Source organism: Microtus oregoni, unplaced genomic scaffold (genome assembly GCF_018167655.1).
Source record: "Microtus oregoni isolate MIOR12 unplaced genomic scaffold, Mior012 000060F_007, whole genome shotgun sequence".
NCBI classification, from domain to species: Eukaryota; Metazoa; Chordata; class Mammalia; order Rodentia; family Cricetidae; genus Microtus; species Microtus oregoni.
The window spans coordinates 174,191-200,001 of record NW_024543842.1 but is presented as its reverse complement, the minus strand read 5'-3'; the positions used below and the strand labels follow the sequence as shown (position 1 = coordinate 200,001).

Genomic DNA, 25,811 nt, shown 5'->3' with positions numbered 1-25,811 from the left:
TCTTACAAACAGTAGTTAACTTCAGCTTGCCACACACAGCCCAGGCATTTCTTCTAACCCGGTCTGCTCCTGTGATATTTACAGCTTGCACACATTTGATATTTCTGGCCACCTTTTCCTCGGGCAGCTCTAAAAGCCTGGGCCATGCTGGGCGGCCTGTGGCCTTCAACGGGATTCGCTTCCACAAGGGATTGGAAAGCCCAATTACCGAAAGCAGAACCGAGCCCACTCGGATGCGCTTGCGCACCCCACCACCACGGCCCTGCGCGTAGCGTACCTGTTCTTGAGCAGCTTGTATGTGCACAGCAGTCGTGGTTGTCCTCTGAGCAGTTTGCTCTACAGCACTGATGCCTGGTTCTCTCACTCTGGCCATATCAACGGCAGCAACAACAGTTGCCACAGCTGCGCTCTTGTCTGCCTCCTGTTTCACCTGCGTTGCCAATCAACACGTGCAAGGCTTTTAAAACGGCGGTCCTCCGCGGTCCTCCACCCTCCGGATGCTCCTGCCCCTTAATACAGTTCCTCATGTCGTGGCGACCCCCAACCGTAAAACTATTGTCTGCTATTTCATGACTGTGATTTTGCTACTGTTATGAATCAAAAATCTAGATAATTTTGGAGATAGAGGTCAGTCAAAGGGGTTGTAACCCATGGGTTGAGTACCACTGTTTTAAAACGACAACTTAGTAGAAAATTTATGAAAACTGAACTATGTATGAGAAGAAACAAAATATATTCACACATAATTGTCATTACTACCTGCATTATTAAAACCCATCCTTGATGCAAGCCTCACAGACGAGTCTTTGACTCAGTTAAAGGTGCCAACCAAACCTGATCGGCCATATTGGCTATAGTTTTAGGCTCCTATGCATTTCCTCTCTAACCCATCTGGACTGCTCCATGCCTGGAACTGGGTCAGAGCAACCAGAAGGCGAACTGGAAAAAGCAAAGAGTTTCTGACTGTACCTCTTTAGTCCCCATAGCGACAGCTCCTGCTGTGAATGAAGAGCTGGCTGACACGCTGGCTGCAGCGCCTGCCGCTCCACTGATGGTCACTTGCTCTTGGACACCGTATCTCCCTTCCCATCGTTCTTCTCTTCGGATCTGGGTCGAGCTTGTCATTGTCGTTTCTCTCATCTCAGCCTCAGTTGAGGAGGCCACATAGCCCTCTTGCTTCCAAGGCGGAGGCACCTCAGGGCCTGTGGCCATGGCAGTTGTCTGAGTCTTGCGGATGAGCAGTGGTGACTTCACAGATCTGATAGGGGAAGTGGAGATCCTCCCTGCTGGGGACACAGACCTGGAAACCAAACAACAAAGGTCAGAGCCTGGGTGCAAGGTACTCCAGTAGGCATGGTGGGATTTGGAGGGCACATGAAACTCTGGTGGTGCTTCCAGGCAGGGTGTCAAATGTGCGCCCCCCACAGGCTGTCTGGAGGGTACACACCGCACCTGAAAGTAATTCGTTTTAAATCTCAATAAACCCTGTGTTTATCTGCAGTAACCCCAGAAGGGAATCAGATTTAATTCTAAGTATGCTAGAAATCTGTGTGCCCTGTCTCACCTTCTTACATTAGAAAAGATAAAATAAAAAAATAAAAACAAGGCAGTGAAAGGGAGCGTCCTCCAAACACGGCCACAAAAAGGACAGGTGTGCCCAGCTCCAGCTGGGGAGAGGAGAAGGTGTGCTGGTGTTATTCGGTTTTGGTAACTAAATGCTTTTGTCACTCCTGGCTAAACAAGCCACGTTTCTTCCTCCCTCTGCCCTCCCCCTCCTTTTCCCCTTCTTCCCTTATCTCAACCACATCATTATCCAGGCCACGGAGAGCCTTACACAGTCATTTGGGGATCCGGCTGTGCTATGTGTGCAGCGTGGGATTGCTGGTCTAGCCAAAAGTGTTTGTGGGTCACTCATTTTAATTCCCCCGAGTTTATTTCTACCCTCACCTTCATATTGTTGCACCGAGAACTTCCTTTACGTAATATTAAAGTTAACTTGTAAATCAGCTGCTTTGAAACCTTGTTATTAATTGATAAAGTATCTTTTTCCAAAATAGTTATCACTGTCCGTTTTTATTATATACATCTGAAGCGCAAATATCATCTACCAAAGGGAATGGGTATTAGACCCTAACAGTGATAGTACAAAAAGCCAGCTTATTATCACACCAGTCACTCTAGGTACAGAGCAGCTATCTGAAGATAATGGTTTTTGTTCCAAAATTAATTAGCAATTCCTTTGTTTGCTCCATTTTACCTCTTGGTGGCAGCATTGCTTCACAGATTCTACGCACGGGGCCATGTTTATCAATGCATTCTGGCACTTGAATAGGGTATTTAGTTTACATCAATCATAAACAAAACAATTCTCCCAATTACGCTGAGGGACCAGTGACATTTTCTCTAAAATGCAGAATAACTTTGCAGAATAATTACATCAACCGGTTTCAGGAAGAAACGTTTAGTCATTTTCTCCTAACAGGCTGTGTGTGTGAACAGGAACAATTTGTATTTTGGAAAAGACATCGAAATCAAGCTGAAGGGAGGTCTAACCAGTATGGAGCCGCAGTGAAAAGAAATGGCCTGGGAACGGGTAACAAAGACCAGGCTAGAATGGTGTGGGGTCCACACCAATGGAAGCAAAGCAACAGGAGCTTCCTAGTTTGGAGCTTCCTAGTTTGGGCGTGCTTTGTTCTTGCTGCTGCTAGCCCAGTGGGATTAATTCAAAAAGAGCTTGAGACATGATTAGCATGACGTGAGTGATTAACAGCAGGCTTCAGGTAAGCCCATAACTGCGAAAATCAATGTAATTTGAGCCATTACCGGAAAATGCTTATTTCTGCACTTGCAATAAAAAAAAAAAATAATCACTTGGTCACAGCTGGCTACAATGTGCCTCGTCCAGTAAAATATGCTTGCTTTATCTACAACAAAAATCAAAATTAAGCCATAGGACATTTTGGGAAGGAGTCTATCTGGGATAAGCATTATTTTCTTCACAAGCTGGCATTTTTATTTTGTAATTATTTTAAAGCAAATTTTGCAGACTAACTAACCGGATCCCTACTATGAAACTCCCAGAAGGCTAAGATGGCCACTGTGTTCCAGGGGGCGGTCAGGAAATGTCTGTAATTCTACATGACCCTCAGGCTTGAGCTGGAAAGAGAGAAAGGCTGTTATGTCTCAGAGATTTCGTTTGGCCTGTGTTGTGAGTGACTTCATGTATGCAAACCTGCAGACAGCTGAGATTAAACACATAAAAACATGAGGGATATCTTTACTAAACTGAGCTTTTTGTAAGTTCTCATGTTAGTTCTGGTGAAGTAGCTTCAGTTACTTTTAAGTGACCAACATAGAACTAGAAGATCCCCACCATGTCGTAGTGTATTAATCGGACATCTGCATCAATCCCCACACTTTAAAGTGTGTTCTGCAGGATTGATTTCCCCTTTTCAGGTGGAGCACTTAAATACATCTGGTTGGGTAGCACTCTCCCCATTTCCTGTTCTTTGTTCTCAGTCCCTCTTAACTTCCCAGGGTTCACGACATAGCTACTAGTTGATGTTCTTTATGGTCCTTCCCAGCAGCAACTAGGGAGCGTCTTCAGAAAGGAGCGGGTCATTTTTCTCTCACATAACTTCACTATCTAGTCTAACAATGATCTGCCTTTTCACTATAGAGATGTTTTCATTTTTATTGTGGCTCTGCAAATCTATTTTTAAAAGTTCTCCCCATAAACATTTCTCCTATCCCTTTTTTTAACACATTTATTTATCTGTGTGCATGTGTGCGTGTTTATGTGCATGTACGTGTGTGTCTGTACGCAGTGTCAGGGGTGGGTACAAGCATGCCATGGGAGGGTAGAAGACAGTTTCTGGGATTTAGCTTTTTCTGTCCCCCCCCCCCCCATGCAGTCCCAAGGAGCGAACTCAGGTGGCCAAGATTGAGGGTGAGTGCCTATGCCCATCAAACCATCTGGCCAGTTTCTCGTTAATTTTTTAATTTAACACTTTAATCAACATGCCACTGGTTTTGTAAGTGATATGAGGCAGAAGCCCGGGTTTGCTTTTCTTCCACACAGACATCTAATTAGAACAGTCTTATGTGTGAATACTGTTGTCCTTGATTAAAAACACAATTTCCCTGTATATATAGATCTATTTCTGTACCCTCTAGTCTGTGCCCTGAATATGGAATTCTGGTTACTCCTCCTTTTCCACTGCTGGGTCAAACACAAATCCTCCCCCAAGCCAGCAAGCATTCTTCCACGAGGCTAGACCTAATACCATCATATTATTTTCATAATAGAAACTTTACAGCGAACTTGGATTTTTTTTTAGGTCAACTATCTCATTAATTCCACTTTATTTTAGCAAGGGGACCTGATCTATATGGGTTTTTTTTTTTTACTTCATTTGAATTGATTAAAATACACCTTGTGCGTGCTCAAATTTTGTAGTTTTCAGCTCATCATATTAAAAACCCCATTTTTAAACTAACTTGCAAAGTCTCAGATGCGGTGGGTAATTTGCGTTTGATTGTATAATTTCTGAACACTGATGATACAAGCTCGCCTTGCAAACTCTCTACATTTTAGTTGAGAGTAGAAATCCACTTTATGTTTTTGATAGACTAACAAACATGGAAAATATTTAGAAGGTTTTGCTTATTATTTGAGAGTACAAGTGTCTGAATAATGATTTTCTGTTTTCAAGGGACACCTTCAAGTAATGAGCTCATTGATTCCTTCCAAAGGCTTCAAATCATTACGGCTGCGAGTTCCTTTATTTCACAGAGGACACAACAAAGACCTTGGGAAAGCCTCATAACTTCTCTAGCTCGAGTTTCTGACCTAAAACTATTGGGAATCACGTTTCTTCAGGGTTGTGAATATTTAATGAGATAACACATGAGGAAGCGGACACCGAGGGGGTAAACACACATTGTAGGCATTCTTATATTATCATAACTAGTGCCCCAAATCAAAGCGCAAGCAAGTAGTCTGGGTGATTGATCGGCTTTGGAGAGATTTAACTCTCAAGTTTCATCATTCTTACCTCCCCCTGTTATATTTTGCCTCCAAAGTGTGTATTTGTTGAACAGACTGTGAATAAGAATTCAGAGCCTGAGTTTATATCTATCTTCAATTAACCCATGGAAGATGAGGAGGATAAGGATCACATTACGGGACTTCTTGGGTCTCTTTGTATAATAATTTTTTTAAAAACTCCATGAGCTTCTAAGAGAGGGTTTACCTGACCGGCGATGGGGTCGGCGCCCGCACGTGTCTGACCGGCGACGGGGAGTGTCTTATTGGTGATGGGGACTGCTGTCGGGCCAGCTGTGCCTTGGCAGCAATGGAAGGTGGCGTTGGAGATCTTGACTTGGGTTTGGGGGGTATCCTGGGAGGTGTCTTGTGTGGCAGCTGTCCGGTGGCACCATCTATAACCATCTCAACTGTTGCAATTGATCTGGCATCAAAGTGGGCTTCAATTTTCTGAAAGCAATGAAGACAGCGGTCACGGTGAGTGAGAAAAGCCAGGGAAGCAGCAACCCGGAAGGCTGGGGGCTGCCCTATAGGAAAATTACCTTTTCAATCCGGGTTTGTCTTGTTTCTGAAATCTGAGCAGTCGAAACGATTGTCTTTGTCTTTTTAGCGGGTACTACTTCTTCCCCTGTGGAAACAGAAAGACGTGTGTTTCAGGTGGGAAAAACCAGGGTTCGTAGCACAATTTCCTGTGTGTGATAGCGGAGAAACTGTAGCAGGCTGTGGCTTTCGTGTGAATATAATTAGATTTAAAGATAGAAAACATGTCATTAGAAAGTAATGTCCTTAGATTACTTATTTAAATATCCCATTGTTTGCCCATAACATGGAGATGGACATCACTTAATTGATTTGTGCTCTGGTTCTCATCCTGGGTAAATGGCTGCAGTGGGCTTCAACACTGAACTAGAACTCTAGAGGCCTTCTTCTGCCTGGGGGGGGGGGGGGCTGGAGGGGGGAGGCGGTGAGTAAAAAGGTAGCTTTGATCTTAGCTCCTGCTTGCATCCCCAGGACTGCGGCCTCGGGGAGGCAGGAGGATCCCTGGTCCCACAGGACTGCCTCTGGGGGAGTCAGGCAGATCCCTGGTCCCGCAGGCTTCCATCCTACCCTTTTCCTCCTGAACCTTGACCACCTACCTTGAACCAGCAATTCTGCGGTGGAAGTGGCTCTTCCAACGCTGTTGGTGGCATTTACGGAATAGGTCCCGGAGTCTTCAGGATATGCTTCTGCAATCAGTAAGCTGTAGAGGTCACCTTCTTGAGAAATTTGGAAATCAAGGGAGCTCTGGATTTCGGCTCCGTCCCGGTAGAACTTCACCACAGGTGTAGGGATTCCAGTCACTCTCACTTGGAGCTGTACTTGGCTCCCCTGTCTCACAGTCATGCTTTGCAGCCGTTGAGCGAAGTTGGGTGGCGCTGTCTCCGCTGCCAAGGGCAGAGAAGGGAATCAGGCCCAGGAGTCGGGGTGCTCCCAACAAGGTATTTTTAAACGATTACAGCCCTGAGCCCCAAAGCAGAGACTGACTCCCCAATCCAGCCAACATCCTTGACTGTCCTTGAACCCAGTTCCCCCAGAGGGGTGGCAGCTAGAAGGCAGCAGCAAGGGAAGGCTGCCTGCCCGTATTCACTGTAGTTGCTTTGCTGTCCTTAGCTACTGTATTTGGCTTTTAAAATGTTTTATTAATATCTATGTGCATGTGAATGGGATTATGTGTACCACACGCATGCAGGTGCCCAAAGAGGCCAGCAGAGGACATTGGGGTCCCTCAAACTGGAGTTACAGGTAGTTAGGAGCCAGCATGTGGGTGTTGGAAGCCAGGCCCTGATCTTCTGTAAGACCAGTAAACCTCTTCACTGAGAAACTAAATATTTTACCAAAAAGTCTAGATGTTGCTGTACTATTCTAGACCTTCCTGGGACTTCCAAATGCTTGAATCCTGCCTTTTGCTAACATGCTAAGACAATTTAGTAAACTACCAAAATTTCACTAAAGTGAATTCCAGTGGTTGGCAGAATGAGTGCAACCACGACTTTCTCAATCACTGAAGTTTAACTTTATTCTAAGAATTCCTCCTACCAGAGTGCTATTAAAAGGACCAAAATATTTACTTGCATTTAAAATGCCAGCCCCAACAGTGGCAGGCTTTCATGTAGAAAGGAAGGTGTCCTCCTTGGTTCATTATATTAAAAGAAAATTTTCCCCTTTAGTTTTTTTTTAGTTGTTTGGCAATTCCACAATTTTTACAATGAGTCTCAGCTGTGTTTAACCTATTCCCTCTCCCACCCTCCTCCCTCTCCCACTACAGCCCTTCTTCCCAACAAGCCGCTCCCTCTATCATGACTTCTGGGTATGAGTGACCCACTGAGTTTAATGGGGGTTTCTGGCTCAAGCCTGGGTGGGAAGTTATATACTGAGCAAGAGCATCTTGCCAGCAGCTATGCCACTGGAGAAAATGATGACCCCCATCATTAACTGCCAGTTCTCCCCCAGGGAAGGGTGTGACCATCATTGACCTCCAGTTCTCCCCCAGGGAAGGGTGTGACCATCATAACCTCCAGTTCTCCCCCAGGGAAGGGTGTGACCATCATTGACCTCCAGTTCTCCCCCAGGGAAGGGTGTGACCATCATAACCTCCAGTTCTCCCCCAGGGAAGGGTGTGACCATCATAACCTCCAGTTCTCCCCCAGGGAAGGGTGTGACCATCATAACCTCCAGTTCTCCCCCAGGGAAGGGTGTGACCATCATTGACCTCCAGTTCTCCCCCAGGGAAGGGTGTGACCATCATAACCTCCAGTTCTCCCCCAGGGAAGGGTGTGACCATCATAACCTCCAGTTCTCCCCCAGGGAAGGGTGTGACCATCATAACCTCCAGTTCTCCCCCAGGGAAGGGTGTGACCATCATTGACCTCCAGTTCTCCCCCAGGGAAGGGTGTGACCATCATAACCTCCAGTTCTCCTCCAGGGAAGGGTGTGACCATCATAACCTCCAGTTCTCCTCCAGGGAAGGGTGTGACCATCATAACCTCCAGTTCTCCCCCAGGGAAGGGTGTGACCGTACATAGGGTTTAGGATGGATGATAAAATGTGGGATTGGACTAATGTGTTTCTAAATTATCATACTTTTTCTAGTTCTGAATTTTCTGATTGCACATTCAAGTTCACCCTTAAGCGATCTGGTGAGCTTTCTAGTTAGGCCATTTATGACCATGGAATGCAACACGGCAAGAGTTTGTATAAGACATCGTTATGTAGTCTACAGAATAACTCTTGTTCTTCGTGTCTGATTGTCCTGTTAAGAGCTGAAGGACAGACAAGACCTACCAAGGTAACTGAAAATGGCTTTAAGGGAAAGTGGTGGCACATGTTTGAAGAACAAACATTTGCCCTTTTCTGAGTATGCTTACTGCACAGTCTTTTCAATGCCGAGGGTACAGACCACCTTCGTCAGAATCATGGCAATGCCTTTTAAAGTGGACACTCCCAGTGATTTCTGAAATATAGCCTATTCTTTGATAAGACTCTAAACTCTCCCTGCTGAGGAACAAGATCTTTAGCGTGTCTTCAGCATGCTTTGAGTGTGCAATACACACAGAGACACTGCTTCTCATCCGCTTTGTGATTCATCTTCAAAGAGGATTAAATTGCACGACCCACACAGCCATGGACATTCATCCTGCAGATCCTTCTCCAGCTTGGGAGCTGCCTCCTTTGTGGGTGTAGCTCTATCTGGACTCCCTCTGTCCTGGCTGGGGACAGGCTGGTCCCCACTGGCCTACCTGTCACAAGAAGCTCAGCAGTACTAGTCGCTTGTCCAGACCCGTTGGTGGCTCTCAGGGAGTATCGTCCACTGTTGGCTTTAGTCACGGCGGGGATCGTCAGTTTAGCGCGGCCATCGCTAAAGGAGATCTGCACGCCGGGCAGAGTGGAAGTTGAAATCACCTGGCCATCCCGAAACCAGCTCACCTCAGGAACTGGGGAACCTGGAAGGTAAGCAGTCATATTTATGTTAGCGTGGACATGGTCCAGCCCTCTGTTCTTTCCCATCATTGCAAGACCTTGCACAGGCCTGTTAGAGCTAGCTGGCGTGGAACCCTGTTTAGTGGTAACAACAGCATGACAGTCACCCCTGGGAACACCTGGTGGTTTGTACAGCGCCCTACCCCTTTTTTATGGAGTTGGGTTTTGAGGTGCACTGTAGCTTCACCACTTAAGTAGACATGATTAAAACAACGAGAGGGGTTTCTAAGCGTTGAGTGCTGCAATAATTTTGAGAGATGGCCATTGTCATCCTGAAAACACGAGGACTAGAGGCACAAAGCCACCTTCCAGCCCTGCCCCAGGAGGCTGTGCATGCCTCCCTCCTCTACAGTTGCAGGGACACTGTCCAGAGTGCCCTTGCCAATGTGACTGCAGCAAAATGCCCCCACATGGACAGGCTGTTCCTCATGCTAACTCCAAAGCCAAATCCGGTCTTCCAGAACAACACAGAAAGTCGGAGCAGCAAGAGGGAACCAGGGTCTCTTCACTTATGGTTAAGAACAGTATCAGTGGCTTCAGGTTTTATTAAAGCCTAATGTGGTCAGAGGTTGGACGGCTACTTCAGGGAATGTTGCCTTTGCACCAGACCTGGATGCTTGTGACTGTTCTCGTTGGTAACAGAATGTTCACTGTGTTGTCCTTACACGAGCCAACCTCCCATTACGGGCGAGTGAAGAGTGTAATGGACTAATTTGTGGGTGTCAGACTTCATCTATGACCTATTTGTAAGACAATGTAAAGGCACACAATTGGAAGGACTCTGAATCTATGAAAATGTCATCTCCCAGTACTGTGCAAAGAGGCAAATTCCCGCAGACTTCATGCGTGTTCTGCTCAGTTTAGAAGTTATAGAGGATTTGAAGAAAATAAGGTCATCATTTAAGAGTTCATCAGGCAAAAGGAGAATTGAGCTGAGTTCTACTAATAGAGAATGAGTGATGTTATGATATTTTTGCAAAGTATTAGACAGTTACGTAAGACCCATACATAATACAGAAACAGGAATGAAAAGGAAACTTTAGCATATATCTTTATTGCAAGCCACACATAAAAAAAAAAAAACCAAAAACAGAGAGAGAGAGAGAAAGAGAAAATGAATTCACCACAGGGATGCACTGAATTATGAACTAATCATAGTTATCATTTAATAATATAATCATACATGACCAGCTATGGTTCTATAGGAGACAGGTTGATTAGGTCATTTTGAAATTATTTACAGTATAGTTTATAGATGGCTCCCCCTCACTTGTCATGAGGTAATGCACAATCTAGAATCATCCCTGAACCAAGTGATGAAGAAAAAGAGGCCAAAAAGAAATGAGTGGAATGCCTTTCAAATGCAATTCTAGGGAAAATGCTTGTACTCTTTGAATATAAAGAGCAGATAGTACTGTGCCTTGCCATTAATTGCAGAAGGGAGTTCTTTAATTCACTAGAATAATTTAGTAACATGAAGAACCCAGTAAAATAATTGCCATGAGTAGTCACTGCACCGGCACCTATGGGAAGTTGATGAAATTTTTTTTCCTATGTAACATCTAAAACTGAGGTACAGACTAGCTGCCCAGAAGCTCTGTACTAAACCCCACAGCACAAGGGTGCTTGTCTGTCACGTTGGCTCTGCGGCTGAACCCAAATATAGAATGGCCAGATTTGGCCCTACTTAGTTGCTAGATTCTGACAGCAAATTTTAATCTAATGCTAATTATTTTTGCTTTGTGGAATTATAAATATGAATAAAACATTTTCAAATCATTACATTGTCAGCATCCTGTGAACGGTATGCCCTTAAAATGACCTTTCCATGGTGTTATGCCAATTTTACATAGTAAAAGCAGGGTTTAAACTTGATTTCAGGGCCTACAGAAAAAAACAAACAAACAAAAAAAAAAAAACAAAATCCTGGGGGAAGCAGGTGGAACAGAAAAGAAAGCATCCATATGGCTTACCACTAACGTGAGCCTCAAAGGTTGCGGTACTACCCTCCAGTACCACAACGCTTTGTAACGGCTGCGTAAACGTCGGTGCTTGAGTGGTCATCTTTTTAGGCACTCTGAAAAGGAAAAGAAAAATCAGTGAAAATGTTGATCCTCAGGGCCCCTCAGCAGCTACGTGGTGGAGACAAAGACATGTGCTTTTCCAAATGGATTTCTCTAGGCATAGGTGGCCCTAGAGCAATAGGAAGCCTTCTCTTGGGGTTTATGCAGCTGACCTTTGAGCTAATTTAAGGGAAATGGGGGGGGGGGGGGGTATGGGGAACATCAAGCAGAGCAATGAATACCCCCCTAGTGGTCAAAGCAGAAGCATCCAATCCTACCAAAAATGGGAAATCAGGTTGGGAGAGAGTGGAAGGGAAAACCAAGCTATGGCCCAGGGCTTTCAGAGACAAGGAGTGATGTCTGTACCCTTTGCACCAACATGGCATGTAAGCATGTGAATCCCTCCCAGGCAGCTCTCACCACGGTACCAATGTTACAAGGGGGCTTTGCCTTAGGCGCTGCCCACTGCTTAAAATCGGCACCAGATGAAAACAACTGTACTGAGGAAGCCTTTCACTAATGTGAAAAGTGTTGGCAAGGATTTTCACAGCCACAAGCCTTTTATTCTTCAACAGCAAAGCAGGCTTACAGCGTCCTAGCATGTCTGTACATTGTATGCAATGGCACAATTAATGTGGCTGAAATAATCACCAGGGAAAAATATTTAATAAGTCCAAATTTATTATAGATCTGAAATTAAAATGTTGACTTGAGTTAACATGGAGCAATAAGCAAACTGAATAACAGGAGCTGGTGGGAAATGCTCATGGAAATAAAAAGACCTGTGCTTTCGGATGTGAAATAGTCAACAAAGAGATGAGTGTAAAATTTGCAATTAAGTCCTTTTGTAAGTGGAAGAAAGTATTTCGCCTATCAGTTTTGGAGATTATGTGTGAAATTTCCTTATGCATAAATACCTAATTATTCGCCTTGACCAGACTAGTGTTTTGGCATTAAAAGCAATTTCTGAATTTTCTATTGTCTCATTATTATTTTTCTTAATTTTTTTTGTTCATTGACATTACAGTGCAATAATCTTAGTGCTGGTGTTCTATTTAGTGTAACTAAAGTTCTTTAAGACAAAGTTCCTACTCCAGAAAAATCCAGGTATCATCCTCCAAAAGTTTTCAGGAATCATTTCCGAGGAACTCTTGTGTCCAGCGCATTATCTTTAGGGTGAGCACATTTTATGTCTACGTTTTCCTGTCTGCAAACCAGTGCATCTTCTAACAATAGCTATCTCCTTAGACAAGCAATGCATAATTACGTATTTATCTAACAACAGGCATTTACAATTAGCAACCTAATCCCAGAAAGATGGGAAATCTAAGTGTGTTTTGAAATTAAGTCTTTTATTTCTTACTCTTTTTTAGTATTAACATTCATCTCATGTCATATAATTAGATTGAGGGTTGAATTAAAATGCATAATGAGATTTGGAATCGTCTGAACAACAATCCTCCATCTTCATCGAGACTTTATAAAATGTTGGGATTGAGTGGCCTAAATGAGCTTGATACCCTATCCTTATTGTCTATGCAGGCGAATTGCTTGCGTTTCTTGGAGCTCTTGCTTTCCAGAGGCCTAGGGCAGAAGGTATGCATCTGAAATGTCATGCTCCCAAAATAACCCCCCAGCTTGACTGACAGCAGACAAGTGTCTGCCACTGTCCCGCAACAGATACCCCGGCGGCTGATTCCCTTAAAAAGTCATCGGGCGTAGCCGATGCCACATGGCTTTCTCAGAGCTATTCTTGGTCAACCTCGCTCTATCACAGGGCCGCATAACCTTGTACATTCCCCACGGACACGTTTATTAAGGAAGCAAACGTTTCTGCCCTCATCTCAGACCCCCGAGCTCTAGGATATCAAGTGCACTTTAAAAATCTCAAATGGTGACTCTGCTGGTTAGGCTTAAGCATTTGATTTATTTTATTTTGTTTTTAAAGAAAACTTGCATGTCCAAATCAGGTTTAAAATACAGATCCTCACTGCAGGTCAGAGAGAGCAAACCCTTAGCAACAGACATTCACCGGTCAAACTGGCGACTGGAAACCCCTCAGAAATAGCTCTAAGATTGAAACAAACCCGTTCCCACTTACCTGAATTCTCAAGAGTGCCTAAAAAGGGTGGGACTAAGCCCAAGGTTGCTTCTGAAACGACGTCCTATGTAGAGTTGGGTTTCCCAACCATCTCCTACATGAATCAGTGAGCCTCTAACCCTCAAAACAAAACCACACAGTCAAGACTGTGTGGTTTTGCCTTTCTATGCAATCCCTACACCCGAGGCGAGGTGGGAATGCGCGACTGCTCCAGAGCCAGGGGCTGGCCGGCCCTTATATTCCCCAGATCTGCTGACGGGCCCACATCCTTAGTGCCCGGGGCTCTGATTGGCTGCCTCTCTTAGGAAAGCCTGATGGGGGAGGACCGGTTTGGGAGTATCCCATACCACCTGTTCCTCTGATTGGCAGCGCTAAATTTAGCGTCTCAGAAGAGGCTTTAAGAAGGAAATAGAACTGCATTTTAAAAATGACCTCACGGGCTCAGAGAAGCGTGTAAGTGGCAAATGTGAAAATTTTACCCATGTGGCTCTGAAACCCGAATGTGACAATAGAAAGGACGTGTGGGTATTCATGTCTCTAAAACAATCCCAGACTTGAGCCCTGAGCCGAGCCCTGTGAGTCAGGCTCCACTTCTGTTCCCTGCCCTCTAAACCCAACCAAATGGACCTGTCAATCATGACAGCTGAGGAAGAGATTTATATCACACATAGGTTTTGCCTCCTCTGAAGACTCATTTGCTGTAAACTTAGCATTTGAAGAGAGCTCATCTGGACTGTCCGTCCTACAGAACAGTCATGCCAATGTCAGCGACCTGAGCCTGTCACAGTCCTGCGGGAAGTAACACCCAAAAGCAAAGTCTGCCCAAGACTTCAATTTAGTCTGTATGGAGCAATGTCTTCACTTCCATTGGAGTTCATTTTTGCCGGCTTGGAATATTCACACAGACCCACGCATCGCCCTTTCTGAGTGGGGAAGTCTGAGTCTGAGCTCCCCACAAGGTTCTTTTACTTGGCAAATCACGGCTGCACGGCTAATCTCTGCTGTGTGCTGTCTCTAATGGGAAGTGGTTAGGGGATGATATACTTGCTATTTTGGGACTGAATTTAATTCCAAGCAAGAGACGGTTCAAATACAAAAGATCATATCAAAAAGGCCTTTCTTGTGGCTCAGCCGACGCGTTTGTAAAATTCTGCTTAGAGCGGAGAAAATTGACTTGTGGATAAAGGAACGACACTTTTATCAATAAAATACACTAAAAATTTAAATTTTATGTTAAGTTTCCTTATGTTTGTAATAAAATGTTCCCCGTTGTGAGATAAATTGGCCTTGCAGTAGACTCTAACTTCTTAAGCATTTCCCATCTCCCGGTTACTTCTACAGTGATAGTTCATTAACATTGAACAGATTCAATTACCAGCAGCTGGCTCGGTGCTGCCTTATCAACAGGCTGACACCACCATGCTCTTATTTAAACAACTGTCTCCTGGACCTAAGTGGTGCTGTCTGTCCCGCAACCTCTGTGTCCCAACCCCCACCAGACGGTGTCTGCTCTAACTAGGTTTCAGCTCCTTCTTCCCAAGTGGCCAGATTCTTATTGTGTGCTTTGAAAATCTTACAGGGAAATCTGTCAGTCATAATGGAAAATAAATGAACTTTTTGTTTGGGGTACTCAATAATTTGTTATTTGAAATTCACTTGTGCATGAGTGTCTCTCTCTCTCACTCTGTGTGTGTGTGTGAAGGGGGCATGCACGCGTGCATGTGTGTACATATTATATGTGTGTATTTATAGACCATTTCTAATGTGGAGTACCTCTGTGTCATGTCATGGTTATTGGGGGGGAAATGTCAAGCCATTTAAGATATAGAATCCTGAAGCTTGAGTTATTCAGAGAGCAGGAAAACCATGAAAACACATCATCTATTGCAAACATGATGCCCCATGTCTTTTCTCCTAAGCTGTGGTTTTTTCACTGTCTTTGAACTTCATAGACCTTTCAGTATCATAGAGATCCTGGCCTTTGGGTGCCTCTGTTTATAGGATGCTCAGAAGGAAAGGAAGAGACTAAGGGAGGAAGGGGTGATTAACGAACACTCTCACACACTGCTACGGAAAGGGGCGAGGGGTTGATTCCTAAGCCGTATCAGGTTGTCTGGCACACCACGGTACACGTTAGCTTTTCCATTAAGTATGGCATAGTTGGAAGGCAGCGTGCCAGCCTGCTGGAAGCCAGCCATTTCTCAGACTGCGGAGTTTGCTGATGCAGTAAGATCTCCTTTTAGGATCCTGACTGGGGAGGCACACAGATAATCCCCAACAGCTGCGAATTCAAATATAATGCCTACTTAGTTTTGGAATGTGTGGCATGAGTCTTCCTTTGAGCCTCATATTTAATGTAATTTAATAAATATTTAGTAAGCACATGCTCGATGCCAAATGCCGTTTGAATTATTTTTGATTTACGTTCTGTCGCTCTTGACTGATTCAACGACCATCAGCTGGGTGGTGATTTTGAGCCCAGCCTTGTGCTAGAGAACCTGTGCCCACGGAGAGAAGACAGCCTCCTATGGAACATGGTCTTCCCAGACAACGGATGAACTGCTACCCCCTGTGACGGAGATGGAGGTTCGAGCAAAGGCGAAGCTCCACCAGTTACTCACCTTACACCTCTGCCATCTTCCAACTTTGTACCACATAGACCCGTTTTCTAAAGCTTCCGCTTCCTGAGAGCCATTTGAGAAGTGGGGCCAGGTTTAGTGCTTAGTACAAGAGCAGTTTCCAAGGGAAAGAAGCAAAATTAATGCCTCTTACACTTTGTTAAAACTGGGGCTTGGGCTTATAGTAATTCATAGGATACAAAAGTCTCTGAACTCCGGAAGTTTGTATTTTAGTAAGTCCCATAGTATCTATGATACGGCATCTGTATAGTCCTTTCTGCTCTCACAACCTTTCAGCATGGAAACATGGGATATGCGCCCTTTTCCACAAGGGAGTAGAACCGAGCAAGCAAGTTCGGGGGTTGCCCGGAGAAAGAAGCGCTGCGTCCGGCAGCCTGTGCTCATGTGTGCATTCCGTAAGTAACTAAGTCGGACAAAAAGGAAAGGAGGTAATGTTGATTGAAATTTAAGTGAAGACTGTCCCTTTAGCAGCAAGAGTAAAGGAATCCGTTTCTATCACTCTTTACCCCATGACACTGGCCATCCACATAGATAATGTCATATTAGAGACGAAAACATTATTTAACACATATTTGACACGTTTACCAAAATCAGAAAGTCAAGTCCTTCAGTTTCTCAACCCCAGCTTCAGGCCCATATGGAGCGAGTCCTGCTTCCGCTCTCCGGGGCGCTATAGGCATCTTGCTTGCACCTCTGAGTCTCCAATTTGCCTGTTGTGAGCTGTGGATTATAATATCCATTTCAAAGAGCTGCCAGGAGGATGAGATGGCAGAATGGACGTTGTCAGCACTGGGACAGCGGGAACCTGACACGCGGTGAGTATTTGGTTAGTTGGTTGTTGCTGAACACAACGCAGGACAAATCTTTCTGGAGCTCCTCAACACTGATTTGATCAGTAGCTCACCATGTGATTAACTATGGAGGGAGTGTGTTCTAATAGATCTTTGAGAATTCAACAGTGACCCCGCAGTAACACAGCATGTCCTTCCATAAAGGCCCTCAGGAGGTGACATGACATTTAAATGTGGATTAAAGCAAAGCCCAAGCAACACCAGAATTTTAAGGAAGAAATAAACTGTGTTTCTGCCGACCTATAGGAAACTGTAAGAAGATGAGGCGCACTATCAGCAGACACTGAAGCTAACATTGCCATCAGATCCAAGACGTCCTCTTGACGAAGGGAGGTGACTGGATTCATCTTGTTTAGGGACAACTGTAAACACGCCATCTGGGATTAAGGGCTCAGGGCCCCAAAAAAATATGCCTTCCTCGGGTGAAAAGTCCTTTTGGCCTGACACAAAGGAGTCTGTCAAGATGGTAATAAGGGGTTTATCGAATGCCTTCAAAGGCAGCTGTGCCGACCAACCCACTGCAATCAGCGTGGCTGCCTTTTAACACGTTTCTTTAACCAAGGAGAGGATCATTGAAAGCAATGCCACTGTCAGATACAAAAAGAAGCATAGGCATCTTTAGTCTGTGTAAACCTCACGTGATGTTTTATGGTCCTCTGAAACTGCGCATTTTCAAGACATAATGGATGTTTTGATCTCTATGTTTCAGTCATCTCTTCCAAATTCCTCTTTCATTTCTACCTCCCCACATCTCCTTGCTTAGTCATCACTACAGGGTTTTTCAAGGGACCCTTGCTGAGAAGGTCTCTACTGAATTCCGCCATCACCCCGCCCCACTGAGCTCTGGGCCTCTATAAGTTTCCACCAATGGCAAGTGCTGGAAGAAGCCAGCTTAGGGTACCGGTGTCTTCGCTCCTGCCTGGCTTTTAGCATTTCAAAAATTGAGAATTTCATACAGTGTATTTTGATCTCTCTCTCCTCCCCAACTTTTCCAAGATCCATAACCCACAACCCTGCATTGATCAGAACCCTTTTCTACTTGTGGCCATTTTCTTGCTGCAAAGACAGTCCCTTTTCTGCTGTCTTTGTTTCTAGCGAGGCCTCTGAAGCCTGTGATCCTCAGGCTCCTCATTATCCGGCATTTTTCATGCCCTCCCTCCACCTGTGTTTCTGGCTAGGCTTGGCAGCACGCATGCTTTCTGTCCTGACTCTGACCGGATCGACTTAAATCTCTTAATTTGAATCGAGTAAAGCAGTTACCTTCTTTGCTAGGCGATTGTTTTAGCTTCTGGACTTTTCTTTACATTTCCTTCACTATTTGTGGTATGGATTAATTTTTCTTTTATTTGAGTTATCATTTTCCCTTTCCTCCCTCCAAGCCCTTTCTTGTACCACTCCCTTTCAAATTCACAGCCTTTTCTTTGAATTGTTGTTGTTGGTGCTGGTGCTGGTGGTGGTGGTGGCAGTGTGTGTCTCTGTGTGTATGTGTTTCTAAACATACGTACATACAACCAGCTCAGTCTATAAAATGTTACTTGTATGTATAAATTCAGGGCTGATCATTTGACAGCATGCATTTTTAACATTAAATTTCTTTTCTTTTCTTTTTTCCAAATGAATCCTTAGTGTCTTTCATGTGCCAAGAACTAGGGATACTAGAGACCTGAGTTCCTTCATCTGGATGATAGTTAAGAAAGTAGAGCTGAGTAACAATGCAATCAGAGTTAAAAAAAAAAAAAAAAAAGCCAAGTGCTTGAGGGCAGCCATTTCCTGCTTAGGAATTCCGAGACCAGGGAGAGGCCTACAGGGTAAAACAGCAGAGGTCACAGAGGAGAACGGGGGTGTTGACTGCATCTCACTCACAACAGAACTGGGGTGTCTTATCAAAAAGAGCATAGAAAACACAAGACAAATGAAAATAGAAAAGTGAAACCACACCAAGAAACAACACAAAATAAGCATTCTTCGGGTGCGCTCTCTAACGCTGTGATAAAACACCAACTACAGCAACTTGAGGGGAAGAAAGGGTTTGTTTGGCTTACAGGTCACAAGCGGTCATCCAAGGAAGCCCGGTCAGAAGCTCAAGGCAGGAACTGAAGCGGAGACCGCAGAGGCCTCTGTTTATTGGCTTGATCCTCGTGGCTTGCTCAGATGGCTTGAAGTACAACCAGGACCACCTGCCCAGGGTATGCTGGGCCCTGCCCCATGAATCGCTAATCAAGAAAATCCCTTGCCAGTTGGCTTACAGGCCAGTCTAAGAAAGCAATTTCTCCATGAGCTTACCTCTTAGGTAGCTCTAGTTTGCATCGCTTTGGCAAAACCTAACAGCCCAGTTACCGTTCAAGGTTACCATGTTTTGCTAGAGTTGATCTGATTTGTTGATGAGCATTTGAAGAAGTTGAGCAAAACAAAACACCCTTCATTTTCAACAGAGGACAATATCCAAGCTTCCCAGGAAAGCCTGCTTTGTCCAATAATGAATTTCAACTGTCTATATAATGTACTTCTTTGTAGAGAGGGGCCTTGAGGTCTTCAGTGTGCCTGTCAGGTTCAGGGACTTTATTGATATTATTTTTAGATTTTTTATTTTTTATTAAAGTCAAGAACATCCCCCCCCCCCCCAATACAACTTCCTAAATATGACTAAATGCAGGCTAAGGAGAAACAAGGCATGTTTAAGAAGCTAGGAACAGAAGTGGGGCTTCCTCTTCTTCCCCAGCAAGGATCTAGTACGCATGAATGATTGTTAGCTGATATCACCTCAATCAGGGCCGCATTTGTAGAAGTTAAGGTTGACTCTGTAAGCTGAATGCATCCTGGGGTTCTGTGCAGTTAGTTGAGCTATGATTAGCATGACCTTCAAACATTTTACAGAAGTTCATGGACCTGCAATACTAAAGCCTCCAAATTTCCTCTCAGGCTTTGACAACAAGCAACACTCATTTACAAAATGCTTTGTAGTTTGAAAGTCAACTCAGTTCCAGTTTGATGCTTATGCTCTTGACTGATAGAATATTGTATTAGCCTAGGCCTCAGAGACCCGGCATGGACTTGCCTTTCTCTTTTGTGAAAGAGGCTGGCATCCCGGGAGAAAGTCACTTGAAGGTTAAGTCTGCCCTTGAAGACTGGAATCAGCTGTTATGCAGACTGTTACCAGATACACATTGCTTCAGGGAATCTATGAGGCAAAAGCTCTTTGAAGAAGAAGCCATGCTCGGTCCTTGATGTTAGAAACAAAGCAACCACTTTGTGGCTACTTCTCTAAGACTTGTTTATCTGAGACAGGCTCTTGCTCTCAAACCTGGAAGTCCTCTCGTTCTGTCTCCCAAATGATGGGGTTATAGGTATGCATCAACAGGACCAGTTTCTAGGACTTTTATATGAAAGGCTTTAGGGGATGGTGTTTGGCCGCAGGAAACATGAACATGAAGTGCATTACGACACAGGGTACATGGGAGCTAGTCCAGCTCTTCTCTATTAGGTGAGCTTAGAGTAGATAAAGGAGATAGCAATGCCCAGCACTGTTTTTCTTTGTGTGTGTGTGTGTGAGTGTATACATGCATGTACATGTGTGTGTGTGTCTAAGGCCAGAGGTCAACCTCTGGTTTGTTTCTCAGGATAGTTTTCCATACTTGTATCTAAGACGGCCTCTCATCTAGACCTGGGACTTGAGAATTATGCAAATTTGGGCTGTCTGCTACTGAGCCCCAGCGATCCTATTGCCTCCACTTTGCCAGTGGGGAGTTACAAGTGTGGACAACTAACCCCATCTTTGGCATGGGCTCTGGGGCTCTGGTTCCCAAGCTTGTTGCAGAGCACTTTATGGACTAAAGCATCTCCCAGACCCTTAGCTTTACTTCTCTCCTTTTGCCATAGAGAATCACATTAAATGATGAAAAGCATGCTTAGGGAATTTATTGTAGGAAATTTAAGTGAGAAACAACCTAGATGTCGACCAACAAAGAGTTTTATATACTAATACAAAATAGTAGGTGTCTTAGTTACTGTTTTTATTGCTGTGAAGAGATACTATGGTCATGGCAACTCTTATAAAGGAAGGAAAACATTTATTTGAGATGGCAGCTTACAGTCCAGAGGGTCAGTCCATTACCATCATGGTAGGAAGCATGGTGGCATGCACGCAGACATGGTACTGGCTACATCTTGATCAGAAGGCAACAGGAAAGTGGAATGTCTTGCTGGGTGTGGCTTGAACATATATGAGACCTCAAAGTCTCAAAGTTCTCCTCCCCAGTGACACACTTGCTCCAACAAGGCCATACCTACTCCAACAAAGTCACACCTCCTAATAGTGCCACATCCTCTGAACATAAGGGGGCCAATACATTCATACTATCACATTAGGAATATCTTAAAAAATAAAAGTGACTGTTGAAAGGAACTTGACTTGCTGCAAATTACAACTTACCATAAAACTGTCAGTCAAACCACATGGGACTGATACATTGTTAATATAAAACCAGCAAATGTGTTCTAGATGTTCATTCAAGACGATCTAGGGAATTCACATGTGGTGACTTTGTTACAGTTGTGTTAGCACAGCTTGTATTTTGGGGTTCATGTACTGGGGACCAAACTCAGGACCTTGCAAACATTCTACAACTAAGCTACAGCCCAACCTTTGTTTCATGTTTTTATTTTGAGACAAGGTCTTACTAAGTTCTTCAAGCAGGAACTAATAATCCTCCTGCCTTGGCCTCCCAGAACAGGCCTGTGCAACTGGATATTTATTCAGAAGAAGATTATGTCTCAGTGTGGAATAAATCTCTACAGTAAAAAGGGAATAATTAAAATGTTACACTAGTTTCGCCGGGCGGTGGTGGCGCACGCCTTTAATCCCAGCACTTGGGAGGCAGAGGCAGGTGGATCTCTGTGAGTTCGAGACCAGCCTGGTCTACAAGAGCTAGTTCCAGGACAGGCTCCAAAACCACAGAGAAACCCTGTCTCGAAAAACCAAAAAAAAAAAAAAATGTTACACTAGTATGCAAGAAAACATTGTGGCTCCTTACAGGTAGATGAACCTTTCTTAAGTAATTCCCAACATTCAGCTACCACAAAGGAAAACTGTGGACTCCTTGAGCAATTGATTTTTGGATGATACAATATACCCCAAAACTAAAAGATTTCGAAGTACTTACAGTGCATATGTTAATAAAGGGCTGACTGCCCCATAGTGTGAAGGTATGATATGAATATATTTACTCTAGCATTGTTTGAAGTGAAAAACACTTAACATCTTAAATGTTAAGGAGAAGAAGGAAAATGCCAGAATGATTTATGGTATAATTTATGGTATTGCTAGGTATACCTAGAAATAAGAGATAATGTATTAGCCCAATGGTTCTCAACCTTCCTAATGCTGTGACCATTAATACAGTTTCTAATATGTTGTGGTAACCCCCAACCATAAAATTATTTTCATTGCTATTTCATAACTGTAAAAAATTATAAAAAATAACCACAATTTTTACAGCTATGAATCATAATACAAATATCTGAAATGAAACCCCTTTGAAAGGGTCATTTGGTCTGCAAAAGGATTGTGACCCGCAGGTTAGGAACCATTGTGTATATGTGTGTGTGTGTGTGTGTGTGAGAGAGAGAGAGAGAGAGAGAGAGAGAGAGAGAGAGAAGGAGAGAGAAAGAGAGAGAGATCCACAGGTTGAGAACCAGTGTGTGTGTGTATGTGTGTGTGTGTGTGTGTGTGTGTGCGCGCGTGTGTGTGTGTGACCCACATTGCCCTAGAAAAGAAGGCCATGATATGTGACAGACAAAATGAAAGCTGCCACCATGTTGTGTATTTTCAATCACAATAATTACTTATTTGGATTTTCATTTTCCTCTTGTTGGTTTGTTTGCTGTTCTCATATTATCTCATTCTCCTACTTGGCCGCAGTCTCCAATAAGGAATCAACAGAATCTCTCTTGGACTGTGCTACAAACCTAATTCTCAGGTCCTATACAAATGCTTGGGTTTATACTGTGAGCCAGCCCTACTTCCACTACGAAAAAAATTACGATGTCTCCAAAATCAGTTATAAAATTTAAAAGTAAAGCGAGAACAAAAAGTCTACTTAATAAAAAGTAATTAACAAACAGCGTGCGTGTGCTATTCTGTGGAAGAAAATGGCCACTGTGAGGGAAATGGGTACAGGCTATTGCTAGGCTTAATTTAAGCAACTGGGAAGCTGTTTGTGCTTCGTTCTGAGCAAAGAAGGAGCAGCCTGAAGAAAGACAGCTTCTGGTGTGGGCAAACCTGAGATGTTGGCAGATTCAACTGGAAGAAAGAACCCATGAGTTTGTAGTTGAAATCTCAAACGGCAGCAGCAAAGTGCATGGTTCAGAAATGAATCCAAACCAGGCTGCGGGTGTCACTGCTGCCATCAGGCAGAGCGTCTCCCACTAAGTAATTCGGGACAGAAGATGCTAATGTCCTTTGTGGAGGTCAGAGAGCATGGAGAACAGCAGCTGCAGGGTTCTTCAGGGCTTGGTGTGGACACATCAGCCCATTGCTCCGAGAGACGTGTAACTGGGTGGCGTGTTCACGGTGATGACCCGGATGTGTTCACTTTCACTGTTTAGCTCACCATCCAAGGTGAAGCAAGAAGGGCAGGAACTCACTATTGTGCCCGCTGAGACGCTAGAAGGATGAGGATTCCAGACGTGCTGAGGATTCCAAATGGCACTGGAATTGGGCTCATGAGACTGAGTGGTTCCATAATGTCCTACACTGAGATTCAGTGGGGCGGTAGCCATCAGTCACACGTGGTAACCCTGAGATATCTCAAGAAATTAAAAATTAGGGAAATAGGGTGTTTATAAATATGACAGTACTTCTTGTATAGGAGACAGATTGTTGAAGTCTCTTCAGTGAGACAGAAGGGCATTGAAGCCAGAATAGAACATCAAGAAAGAACATTCTTAGTGATCTTTAAATGCTAACTACTCTGTTTTATGCCTAATACCCAAAAATTGGTATTTTTTACCACTTCAGAAAACTTACTTCTGTTTAGTTCTCAGAGTCACTTAAAAATGATGACTCTTCCCCCTTTTAGAAGTTTACGTTTGGAGGAATCACATGAGCAGGAGTCACTTTGATCCAAGGCCTCTGGGCCCCGTCTCAGTCATCATTCTCTTGTGTGAAGAGACAGCTTGACCACAACTCTGAGGAAAACATTTAGGACTGGCTTACAGTTCGGAGGTTTAGTTCATTGTCATCAGGATGGGAATCATGGCTGCATGCAGTCTGAAGTGATGTTAGAGAAGGAGCTGAGAGTTCTACATCTGAATCAGTAGGAAGCAAGAAAGAAGAGAGACACTGGGCCTGGTTTGAGGACTTGGAACCCCGAAGTCTACCCCAAGAGACACACTTCCTTCAACAAGGCCACACCTGCTCCAAGAAGGCCACACCTCCTAATCCCTGAATTCAAATCTAAGAGCCTCTAGGGGGGAATTCTTATTCAAACTACCACCGTCCCTCCACAGTTTCTCCTGCTATTAACGCTAGTGAATTACATTTAATTGGATGCATTTGTCACAATGGATGGAATAAAACTGACACACTATTAACTAAAGTCCAAATTGCCAGCATTCTTTTGATATATATCCTTTAGGTCGTGACAATGTTTGCGATGACTTGTAGCCACCATTATAATTTCATACATAACAAAAACCCTTCCTCACTCTACCAGCTCACTTCTCTTTGTCCCTTCTTCAGCCCCTGGCAAGCACTCATGTTTTTATTGTCTCCCTCAGACTATACTGCAGTTGGAGCCGTAGAGTATGCAGCCTTTCCAAATAAGCATTTTTTGACTTAGCAACATGGATTTAAAATGATTTTATGTATTTCTACAGCTTGACTATTTATATTTATTGTTGAATATTCCAAGGTATGGGTTTAATACAGTTCCACCTTGTAGGTTTTTGTTTGTTTACTCTCTGGGGGCCCACTACATAGCTCCCAAATAAATAGAGATTTATTCTTACCTATGAATGTTCAGCTTTAGTTTGGCTTGTTTCTAGCCAGTCTTTCTGACTTAAATTATCCGGTTTCTCCCTTTCTATGTTTTGCCTCTGGACATTTTGTCTTTCTTTATTCTATATGGCTTTTTTTCCTTCTTACTCTGTGGCTGGCTGTGTGACTGGTCCCTGGTGTCCTCCTCTCCTTTTTTTATCAATCCTTCCTCTTTTCTCTCTCAAGCCTGGATTTCTCTTCCTATTTATTCTATCTGCCTGCCAACCCCACCTATCCTATCTCCTGTCTAGCTATTGGCTGTTCAGCTCTTTATTAGACCAATCAGGTGTTTTATACAGACTTTACAAAATTAAACAAATGCAACATAAAAGAATGCAACACATCTTTGCATCATTAAACAAATACCCCTCAGCATAAATGAATGTAACACATCTTAAACTAATATTCCACAATACCCACCTACTCATTGCAGGGCATGTTGGTGAGTTCAGCATCTGAGTGATGATGAATAAAGCTGCTATTAGTATTTTTTCATGTGAACTAAGGTTTTCTATTTATTTGCATAAATGCCTTGGATTGCTAGCGCTAGATCAAATGGTAAACAGCATGTAATTTTTAGGAAAATGCCAAATTGTCTTGCAGAGTGGCTGCACCATTTTGCGTTGTCATGATTAATAAGGCTTCCAATGGGGCTGCACCCTTGCCATTCCACATGGCAATTGCTTTCGATCTTAGCAATTCTCACCGGGCCTATTTTTTTTAAAAAAATCAAAATAGGAAAATATCTTAGGATAATTAGTGTGTATGTCACCATAAGAAGAGAATGAATAAATAAAACCAAAACAATAACTTTCAATGTGACTCTCAGAGTAAAAGCATGTTTTTTATGCACTATCCTCCTGAATCTGTGGCACAAGAAATCAGAAATAGGATTTGGGATTATTCATCAATGTTGTTAGTGAATAAAAAAATTCAATGTTGATGGTGAAGAGATGGATCAGTCAGTAAGACGCTTGCTACACCAGCTGGGGGGCATAATGTGATGCCTAGCACCCAGTTAAACCACAAAACAAATAAACAAAAAACAAGTATGGGGG

At 43.7% G+C, this 25,811-nt stretch overlaps 1 protein-coding gene across 1 annotated transcript in view; it reads right to left on the bottom strand.

The window, feature by feature from the left end:
* The window catches only part of LOC121439148 (titin-like), a 59,495-nt gene extending 46,076 nt beyond the window's left edge, over positions 1-13,419 (bottom strand). Inside the window, exons 1-8 of the mRNA XM_041639649.1 lie at positions 13,229-13,419; positions 11,038-11,141; positions 8,824-9,027; positions 6,184-6,471; positions 5,590-5,675; positions 5,256-5,497; positions 970-1,300; positions 278-430 (exon numbers count right to left, since the gene is read on the bottom strand). Coding sequence (XP_041495583.1) covers positions 278-430; positions 970-1,300; positions 5,256-5,497; positions 5,590-5,675; positions 6,184-6,471; positions 8,824-9,027; positions 11,038-11,128 — 1,395 coding nt within the window. The 5' untranslated portion in view covers positions 11,129-11,141; positions 13,229-13,419. The remainder of the gene's footprint in view (positions 1-277; positions 431-969; positions 1,301-5,255; positions 5,498-5,589; positions 5,676-6,183; positions 6,472-8,823; positions 9,028-11,037; positions 11,142-13,228) is intronic.
* Between the last annotated feature and the right edge of the window lie 12,392 nt (positions 13,420-25,811).